At 35.6% G+C, this 11490-nt stretch overlaps 1 protein-coding gene across 2 annotated transcripts; it reads left to right on the forward strand.

The window, feature by feature from the left end:
• Positions 1–8584: 8584 nt before the first annotated feature.
• Positions 8585–11047, forward strand: LOC127105386 (uncharacterized). 2 transcript variants are annotated; one of them, XM_051042563.1, is made up of 5 exons: positions 8585–8736; positions 9163–9242; positions 9447–9558; positions 9666–9756; positions 10043–11047. In XM_051042563.1, exons 2-5 carry the CDS (start codon positions 9178–9180, stop codon positions 10771–10773), a joined length of 999 nt encoding a protein of 332 aa, XP_050898520.1. In that variant the 5' UTR covers positions 8585–8736; positions 9163–9177; the 3' UTR covers positions 10774–11047. The 2 variants fall into 2 exon arrangements, with proteins under 2 accessions (XP_050898520.1, XP_050898521.1); XM_051042564.1 differs by having other exon boundaries at positions 8612–8736; positions 9135–9242.
• The last annotated feature ends 443 nt before the right edge of the window (positions 11048–11490 follow it).

An 11490-nucleotide genomic window follows, 5' to 3' on the forward strand; every position in this document is an offset into this window, starting at 1 on the left:
CCAAGTTAAAAAAACTTTACAAAAAACTGTTTTGAAAATTTTAACGGCTAGCGGAAGTGACTCGGATCGAATCGTCTAAACTGAACCGCTATTGAAAAGGCCAGATATGCATATATAGAATCAAGTTATGATAATGAGAACAAATTGATCAATATACTTTTAACAACAATCACTTGAATGCTACAATAAAATTGAAGTCTATTTCCAATGACAAAATACACAAAAACGTAATTGAGGCAAATTATCGAACATCTTATGTGCAATCAATTTCCTTTAGAATTTTGTATGGTTTTGTTGATTTACAAATCCAACCACAATCTAATAGATTTCGATCAACTCAAAAAAACCTTTTTTCAAAAGGTTATCAAAAAGTTTAACCAAACGTATTGATCGCACAATTGACAAATTCAATAATTTGCAAATGAAAAGTAAAAGATATATATATATATATATATATATATATATATATATATATATATATATATATATATATATATATATATATATATATATATATATAGAGAGAGAGAGAGAGAGAGAGAGAGAGAGAGAGAGAACACAAGGATTTATTTAGGCAGTTCACCAATCGGACTCGATATGGCTACATCTGCCCCTAACTCCAAATGTAATTGAGATAATCAATCTTACTTTGCAAAAGTAGTTTTACAAGAGAAATGTAGCAATAGAACCCCACAAACCCTATGTTTGATGTTAATTTTAACATTTTCTCTTCCCTTGATCTGAGCATGATCAAGTCACCCAATAATACCAATTTGATACACCGCCTCACGCTACTCCTTTGTAAGAAATCCTATTCTTCAAAGCTTTCACTCGATCGAATCCAAATTGTGAATTGTTTCCACCCAAGATTTACCAAGATGATCCTCCAGTTACCGTTACTCCTTCGAATGAACCCACCATTCTTCAAAGCTTTCACTTGGTTGAATCTAACTTGCATAATCGTGTCCAAAACCTTTAAATCACCAATTGATCTTGAAAGAAACCCCATCTTAGTTTTCTTATTTGAAACCCCCAAAGATTCTCAACCCAATTTACAATTCAATAATCTAAATTGGATGTTCTCAACTCTGATTCTAAATGGCATCCAAACAAAAAATGATTATGTGTAATTTGTTTGTGTGTATGCATAGAACATAGGTTGAAGACGAAGAGAAATCTTTTTATATCCTAGTTTCATATATTTGAATTGATGCATGTATGAGGTATATATATGTGTGTATGTTGGAGGAAAAAAGGAATGCAAGAGGTTTAGAAAAAATGCAAATTTTTCAAGATTTTTAATGCATGTGTCGACCTCTGTAGGTCATGTGTCGATACATTCAATGCATGTGTCGACCTATATATGTCATGTGTCGACTCATATGAGAAATTTTCTTATATGTGTCAACTTGAAAACCCCCCATAGTCGACACATCAAATAGACGCTATAGGCTTTAAAATTGAACTACATAGGTCGACTCATAACTCGTATGTGTCAACTCATAGAAGAATTTTTCTTCTACGTATCGACCTGAAATGCTTTATGTGTCGACTCATGCATTACAGATGCTACAATCTTTAAAAATGATCCACATATGTCGACTCATAGCATGTATGTGTCGATACATATACCTATTTTTCACATAAAAACTTGTTTTTAATGCATGAAACATTTCTAAACCGTTCCTAAGTTTCCTAATACTAAGATGCACATTTAGACTCGGAGAATACCGTCAAATATACATAAATGCTAAAATGTCCTACTTTTGACATCATACAAAATATTTCTAATAGGAAGGTGCACTCACACATATATGATCACTAACTCCCGAATTTATGATCCAAGAGTTCAAAATGCAACATTTATATACAAAAGAATGAGAATTTCCTTTTTCATTCAAAGGTGAATAATATGTGAATATAAAAGAGTCAACCTGGTTGGAAAATACAGGGGTTAAAGCTTGATGAAAAGATGAATTCTGAAGAAGATTCACTAGTTTCTCAAATTGCTCTTGAGTAATTGGAGAGAAACCACTAGTGGTAGATGATTGTTGGATAAATGTGTCATCATTATCATCAGTATCATTTGTGGCATCATTATTAACCATTGAAATTTTGCCAAAGTGAGGTGGAAAACCATGTTTTCAGTAGCAAAGCTCAATTTTATGGCCAGTCATACCACAATGAGTGCATGTTTTGGACTTAGAAGTGTTATGTTGAAAATTAGAAGTACCTTGTTTGGAATTAAACTTCTTGTATCCAACTGCATTGATCAATGCTTGAGAGTCATCAATAGTTGTAAAATTTCCTTGCCTTTCATGTTGAAGGACCATTGAAAAAAATATTTTTCACATGGGATAATGGATCATGGGTAAGATTTGTGACCTAACCACAACAAAATTTTCATTTAGGCCAGTAAGAAACCTGGTTACATACAATAAGTTATTATTCTTCCCTTCTTGCCTCACAACTTCACATGAGCATTGAATTCTACATCTATAGTAGGGAATTGGCATGTAAATTTCCAATTCTTCCCAAAGAATCTTCAAAGTGGAGTAAAATTCAATAATAGTTTTGGAATCTTGTTTGAGAATTTATATTTCTTGTTGAAACTCTGAAACTCGATGAGATCACCTTGTAAAAATCTCCCTTTTAGATCATTCCAACATCAATTGCATTTTCCATGAACACAACGGATTGTGCAATCGATTTAAAAACTGGATTAAGTAACCATGAGTGAACTAACATATTGCATTTGTTCCAAACACGAAAAAAAGGATCAAAGTGATAATTTGGAACTGATATGGATCCATCTACAAACTCAAGCTTCATTTTACCACCTAGTGCACGACGCATGCATTTAGCCCAAGAATGATGGTTGAATCCTTCAAGAATTGGCGTGACTTTGACAGATGAAGGTTCATCACTTGGATGAACATAGTATAGACTGCTTCGATCCAATTGTAGATCAATGAGAGCTACGTAAGGAGTCATGGTTGGAGATGAAGAATAAGAGTAGGTATATCACATAGGCTTAAGATACCATGCTAAGAAACTGAAATCGACATGAATGAAAAGAAAAACGAGAAGAAGTTATTTGAAGTTACAAATTATATTAATGAGCTTAACTTGTGATTGTACATGAACCAATCTTATATAACTAATGAAATTAACTCAAACTAATCAAAACAAGACTCTGTAAAGATCTTCGTCTTTATGATATATAAAAAAAAATTTAAAAATATATACCAAATTACTCGAAGGAATTCTAATTATTTATAACTAAATTATCCAATTATAACCATAAATATCAGATAACATTGATATAAGTTATCTAGTAAACAAACATATCTAACCGAATATTCGATAGTAAGTTATCTAATAAACATTAATACATATTAATACATTTCGGATGACTTCATTGATAGGATGACTTCATTGATAGTAATATGATGAAGTGAAAATAAGTAACAGATCCGAAGTAAAGTAATCCCATAATGATATTTAACCAATTTCAAAATAGATAAATGAAAGAGTAAATATTAAATAGTAAATAATTTGATGAAATTTTTACGAAAATAACTCACTTTTTCAAGGAAATTCCCAAAATACCCCTGGTTTCAAAAAAAATTCTCAAACTACCCCACTTTTAGGAGAAGTCGCCAATTCTCTTAAAAATTGAATGGAGGCACCAATTGGATTGGCTAGGACAGGTGCCCTAGCCAATCCAATTGGCGCCCCTGTGTAGGGTTTAAGAGGAGGCGCCAATTCAATTGGAGACTCCTCCTAAAATGCAACTTTTTTTGATAAATGGTATACGTGATAGATAAATTTGATATAGGACCACTTGATATTAATAAAATTTGCCATTTACACAAAGAAACCTAATGATGATGACCAGGATCACCTAACCGACCTTCGGTCTCACATCCTCTAGCTACCCTAACCCGTGGCCCTAACCCATGTTGACGATTCGGTACCGGTGTTTGAGCATATGAGGGGCCATGAGCGTCACTACCAACTGCAGGAGAAGGTATGTTGAGGTAGTCAGACAAGTCGGCATAGTCTTCAGTATGCATCGATGGTGTACCGCCGTAGCTGAGCTCATGACCCATGCCAAAGAAGTTGGGATGTGATTGACTCATTGATGGGCGACCGGGACGGTTGAAGGGAGACATGGGTGTGAGCGATGTGCCGGGGAAAGGTTGGAAAGGTTGTTGGGGTGTTTGGTAGAGATAGGGTTGTTGGGTGTTTTGGTTTTGTGAGGTTTGAGCTTCTTGGCTACGGTAGGAAGAGGGGCGGTTGGTGTTGAATGATCATTGGGTGTTCTGGCTTAGGCGACTTTGGTAGGGTGATGGGGTGGGTGCGAAGCGATGTTGAGTCTCAGGTTGATGGTCAATTTGTTGGTGGTGGTATGGGGTATGCTCTTGGTATTGGGGTTGGGTGTATGGAATGTTTTGGTTGTATGTTTGTGTGTTGGTTGAACGGAATGTTTGACGGATAGGGGGTTGTGTGTATCCGGTCTGACACTGTTGTTAGGGGTTTGATATTGAGGTGTCAGGTGTGTAAGTCATCTGGCGTGGGTCGTACAAGTACATATCCTCGACGATGAACTGAAAACCAACTGATCTGTACCAAGCCATATAAGTACGACTTGGTTTTTCTTCAGTTGGCATGACTGCGTCAGTTAACACATGGTCATGACGGTGCTTCCATTTGCGATACTCCGATCTTGCGAAGCTTTGCCATGGATTGAAGTTCCATTGGTCGTTAACTTTGCGTAGATGCCATTCTCCTAGGCTAGCTAGGGGATCTAGGATATTTTGGGGCATACCGAACTGCAGCTTCACACGATCACTGTTGTGCATCTCCACAGTTGTGAACCATATTATCAGTGTGCATGCAGTCCATACGGCAGCGTCTTCAGTGTTGACTTGATGGTCATGATCCAAATTAAGGTATGGAGGCCAAATAAACTGAAATGTAAAAGAAGATTGGATTATAGTCAAGGTAGAAGAAGTTAACAAAATATAACGAAATAATTAAGTTATTTTCCTTACGTCTGTCGGTCGAAGGTGATCCAACAGGTTGCGATACTGAGTAATACAGTATCTTGGACATCTATTGTAACTCATACCACGTGCAGACCATCTACACCAAAAAGTCAAAAAATATTAGTTAGAGGTAATAATCTTTAAAGAAGTAAGTAAAGATATAGCAATTTAAACAACTTACTTTTGTGCATACGGAAATGTGAAAGGGTTGTTATTGACGGGTGCTAGAGACGGTAGTCTTGACCAACCTCATGCTTGTAGCAAAATAACACATCCAGAAAATGTAGACGTGTCTTTGTGTGAGTTTTTGGACAAGGAACAATAGAGATAGGCTAGACAAACAGATCCTCAACTGTAACTTCCTATTCTATCTACATGTCTAAGTAGAGGTAAATACATAATATGCATGCTAGAACCACTACCTTCGGGAAATAAAAACGAGCCAATTAACAGCATAATGTAACACCTAGTTTTTATTATTCGAGCATCTTCAGTAGAATGCTCATCTAAGTATAAACTATTATAGTACGACTTAAGGCGTGAGAGTAGTATACCTTGACCTTTTGCGTTATCATCTAACAAATCAGTCTCCAAGAGATCCATGTATACCATCTCAACAGTCTCAACTAACCAGTCAGGATGAATATGGTGAAGATGATCCACAATAGTTAGATGACGTCAACCCAGAAGCAGAAGTAGAAGTGAACGTCGTTGATGAAGAAGAAGAGGAGACCGAGATACAGGTTGATCACATGCTGAACAACGACGATGAAGATGATGATCAACCACCACCAGTACCTCCTAGTCATGTCTACAATTTGCGTCAACATATGACAAATATGGATCTTCACGATGATGAAACATCCAACAGTGTTTTCTATAATCCGTATCCGAGATCAGAAGGCGAATTAAAGGTGGGAGACATGTTTCGTACCAAAGAAGAATGTGTTCTGGCTATCAAAAAATTCCACATGAACAACTCTGCTGATTTTATAGTGAAACACACTGATTCTAGAAGGTATGTTATCGAATATTGTAACATGCTTTGTAAGTTTCGTTTGCCTGCGTCTTACAAGAAGAAAAACGACTCTTGGGAGATCGCTTCAATAAACCCACCTCACAGTTGCATTGCAACTAACGTTGAACAAGATCACTGTAAACTAAGCGCAACGTTGATATGTCAAGACATTTTGCCATTGGTTAATAAAGACTCATTAGTGAAGGTGAGTATAATTATATCCCATATCAGATCAACATATAATTATACTCCATCTTACAAGAAAGTCTGGATTGCGAGGACAAAGGTTGTTGAACAAGTTTTCGGTAACTGGGAGGATTCATACAAGGAATTGCCACAGTTTTTATAGGCACTAAAAACATATGTCCCAAGAACTGTGGCAATTATGGAGACATTGTCGGCGATGATGCCAGAAGGAACCTGTGCTACAGGTAATAAAATCTTTCACCGTCTCTTTTGGGCATTTGACCCGTGCATCAAAGGTTTCGCATTCTGCAGACCTATTATTCAAATTGATGGCACTTGGTTATACGGCAAATACAAGGGTACTTTGCTCATGGCGGTTGCACAAGACGACAACAACAATGTCTTTCCCATTGCCTTTGCTCTTGTTGAAGGTGAAACGGCTGGTGGATGGGGTTTCTTTCTTCGACATATAAGAACGCATGTGGCTCCACAAGCCAATCTCTGTTTGATTTCTGATAGACATGCTGCCATTGAGAGTGCCTACAACAACCATGACAATGGATGGCATGATCCTCCTTCTACCCATGTCTATTGCATCAGACACATTGCACAAAACTTCATGCGTGCTATACAAGATAAGAATCTTCGTAAGAAGGTGGTGAATGTTGGGTATGCTCTAACTCAGCCGTCATTTCAATATTATCGTGATGAAATTAGACTGTCTAATGAAGACGCAAGGAGATGGCTAAATAACATATCAGTAGAGTAGTGGACAAGGGCATTTAACAAAGGTTGTCGATGGGGCCACATGACAACAAACCTTGTGGAATGCATGAACGGGGTATTCAAAGGAATTCGAAATCTGCCGATAATCACCTTGGTAAGATCAACCTATTATAGGTTGGCTTCTATGTTCGTAACCAGAGGTGAAAGATGGAGTGCGGTGTTAATGTCTGGGCAAGTATTCAGTGAGTGTTGCATGAAGGTCATGAAAGAGGAGAGCATCAAAGCTAGCACACACGCTGTAACAGTCTTTGACCATCATAGGCAAAATTTTAGCGTCCAGGAAACAATGGACCACAACGAGGGGACACCAAATTTAGCCTACGCTGTTAGACTAAACAGAATTGGTGCGATTGTGGAAAATTCCAGGCCTTCCGCATGCCTAGCTCCCATGTCATTGCAGCATGAGCTTATACTCGTCAAGATGCTTACAGCCATTTATCTGATGTGTACAAGGCCGACACCGTCATGAATGTATATAATCAAAGCTTCTCGGTACTACCAATGGAGGATTACTGGCCTCCATATGAAGGTGATATTGTTTGGTACAATGACGAGATGCGTAGAAAGAAAAAAGGAAGTCCAAACAGCACACGTATCAGAACAGAGATGAATTCCACAGATAAAATGATAAGATTATGTACTATCTGTCGTCAACCAGGACACAACAAGAACAACTGTCCCAATCGAGGAGCATCATCTAGGTCTTAAGCTTTTTGTAATATTGTACTTCTGTAACCTTCAATCATTATATATCATTAAGTTTTTGTTACAACGAGGTTCACAACAAACATCAGTACAAAATAAGCTATCTGAAAACAGAAATATTTCTAACTGATTACAACAATCAAATTGATGTCGTCTCGACCGAACATCGTTTCCCTAGCATCCTTATCAGTCTCTATTCGCATCCAACCAAAGATATTGTCAAGTCTCTCAATACTTCTAATTTTTTTCCCTTCTGGTATTTTCCCATCTAACCAACGAACAAACTCCCTCTTCAGTTGATCAAACATAGTGATGTTCCAGAACAACATCAGCATCTGAGGTTTGTCTCTCGCATAAATCACCTTTCCGTATCGGCGAGGAACACCAAACATAATTGCCAATTGATTATATGAGATGTGGAACAATTACTCACACAACACATATATTTATAACACAAAAATTGTATTTTAGGAGGAGTCTCCAATTGAATTGGCGCTTCCTCTTAAACCCTACACAGGGGCGCCAATTGGATTGGCTAGGGCATCTGCCCTAGCCAATCCAATTGGCGCCTCCATTCAAGTTTTAAGAGGAGTCTCCAATTCAATTGGCGACTCCTCCTAAAACTGTGGTAGTTTGGGAATATTTTTGAAACCAGGGGTATTTTGAGAAATTCATTGAAAAAGTGGGTTATTTTTGTAAAAATTTCTAAGTTGATATGTAAAGGATAAAATGGAAATTTTTTTAAATTGTAAAGTGTGGAAGGATGAATGTAAGATAAATGTCGGGTAAAGAATAAAGTTTTCTAAAGTTGGCACCATGCTGTAGTATAATATCATAACTTTATATTGTTTCTTTTTAAAATAAAAAAGAACGTGGCACCCACTTCAGCCATTGCCTATAAATTGTTGATTTTAAAACTCTCTTTTAATCATTTCACAGAAAAGAAAAACAACTCCTCAAGAGCTTTGTTCATCCTCAAAGTTAAAGGTACTTTTTCTTTTCTTTTTGTATTACTAATGATTATGGAATTGAGTTTTTTTACAACTTTGAAATTGCCAAATCTAGATTATTTCTGGTGAAGATTAACAAAGAATAATTAACCTAGAAAATCATGTTTTCAAAATTAAGGGGAGGATCTGTATTAAGGAAGTTGGTATGGTCAAATCTAGGTTATAATTAAGAAAGTGATCACTCAGTAATCAATTGGTATTTCTATTAGCTTGAGTATTGTATTTGAATAATGATTCTTAGTAAGATGAAAATAGATTTTAAGTGTATTTTATGGAAGTGAAAATAGAAAACACTTAAACCAAACATGGCCTTATGTTTCCGGTTAAAGTCTCGTTTGATTGGAATGTTGAACTTCATGTTAATTCAAATTTTAGGGATTCTAATAATTAGAAACTTAATCAGGATCCTGAATCCACTATGGATACATCTGACTGGAGAGCTCAACTGGCACCTGAAACGCGCTCGAGAATTGTCGATAAAATGTAAGTTCCAGTGCCAAAACTTGAGTTTTAGATTGAAATTTGTTGTTTCGCACTTTCTACAATGAAGTTAGTTGGTCTTATAAAACCGAACCACTATAATTTCTTATCAACTGATTTGTTTTTTACCATTAATATTGGGGCATTGTTTGAACATCTATGTGACTTGCATGATCTAAATGTGAAACAATTTCTTTCTATACGTAGATTGAACTCATTAAAAGGACATCTTCCTTATTCTGGTTCTGAGGGTTTACTTCAACTTCAAAAAATTGCTCAAAGGTTTGAAGAGAAAATATTTGTGTCTGCGATAAGTCAGGTATATTAATTATGAATATTGTAAACCTCCATATTCATATATGTTACTCTTACAACTATTTGGAACATAGATTTTTTAACTCAGTATCGTTGTTCTTTCTTTCTCAGTCTGATTATTTACGAAAAATATCTTTAAAGATGCTTACGATGGACACTAAATCTCCCAACACCATTACCAACAATATACTACCTGGTCAAGGTTAGCATTTATTGGCATATCCTAGTTAATTATGTATGAATAATTTTTTTGATTGGTTTAGCCTAGAGTTACATACAATCAATTATTTTAGTGCTCCATGATTGATTAATTACTAAACAATTCATCATGAAAGATGTGTAATACAAGGTGAGAATTCTTGTTGGCTACTAACTAGGCTAATGAGAGATGAAGCTTGAGGACAATTGCTAGGCCTCAGTTGCTGTGACTAAAGCCCTTAGGAATCAAAAGAAGATTGGTTCTAATGTAATCATTGTCCTTTTTTCAGGAAATTTTGGAATAGCTCCTATGTCAGTTGATGTGACTAATGCCTTTAGGAATCAAAACAAGATTGGGCTTAACTCCACTTACATAACCAATATTCCCGCTGAGGTGCCACCGAGCTCTTCTACGGTCCCATTAGGACAGGAGAAAGAATATCCTTTGACACAGTCTGACCGTTTTAAGCGGAAGAGGGTTTCTTTGGGGAGTTCTTCATATTCTTCTGAAAGGACGGAGTCTGGAATCCCTAAAGATCCTTCTACTACAACGGTTATTCACGACCATAATAACTTGTTTCGTCAAAGTGAAGTTTTTAATTTTGCAGGACAGATGGAGCCTTCTAAAGTTGTTTCACTTGGTTTGGAGAACATCTTTGACGCCGTGGCCACTAATGCGATGTGGCTCAACTCTGTTGCTAACGAAGCTAAAGGTGTTTTCAAGACTTGGCCTTCTGAGAAGATGAAATATGAAGAAAACCTCCAACGCCTGACTGACGAATTGGTGAAAAAGGATGAATTAATTGCTCAACTAAAGGAAGAGAACGTCAACTTGGCAACGAAGTCGGAGAAGGAAAAATCTGAGCTCTCGTCCCAACTAGAATCTTCAAAGAAGGCTTGTGAAAATGCTAAGGCATTGCTGAACCATGCCAATAAATCTCTAGAGGAGGTTCGGAAGAAAAATTCTGATCTTGGAAAATCTTTTGGCAGGTTAGGTAAAATAAAAACGGAAGCAGTTTGATCGGGTTTTCGACTGAGCATATAACTTGATGAAAGCTTTTAAGAAATTCACTAAGAATGATGTCTCTTAGGATCTTCTTGCCACTTTGATCCTCCAATTTGTATACTCTCTATTCAACTAGTAAGAAAGAGAGGATAATAGCATCTTTATAGTTAACTGTAATTTGAGCTCCAAGACTCTGATTGACGCATTGTTAAGAGCTTCGAAAGTCTAATCATTAAAAATGCATGAAAGACCAATGTCAAGTTTCTAACATATTGGTTGTTGTTTGTTAGATTATGAGAGATATGGGTGCTGAATGTTCATAGTTGTTTTATTTTCTTATAATTATTTTTTGAAATAGACCTTTTTATAGTTATGACTTATTTGTATAAACAATTTATTTGCAGTTGATAAACAAATATGTATGAATAAGTTTTTATAAACTATTTTGATAATAAAATATAACATAAATTTAAATTATATTTATATATAATATAAATTATATTTATAAGTTATTTAAAAAATAACATGAAAAAATAAATTTAAAATAATTTATGAAAAGTATCATAAATTATTTTGATATATTTTTTTCAAACAATATCATAAAACTATGTTAAAGTTTAAATAAATCAAGTCAAACATATTTCTAATAGTTTATATGGTTCATTTACAAAAAAAAATACAAATTAAAACATAAAAGCTTCTCTTAGAAAATAAATATAAATAAATAAAAAA

The sequence above is a fragment of the Lathyrus oleraceus genome, chromosome 7, assembly GCF_024323335.1.
Source record: "Lathyrus oleraceus cultivar Zhongwan6 chromosome 7, CAAS_Psat_ZW6_1.0, whole genome shotgun sequence".
Taxonomy (NCBI): Eukaryota; Viridiplantae; Streptophyta; class Magnoliopsida; order Fabales; family Fabaceae; genus Lathyrus; species Lathyrus oleraceus.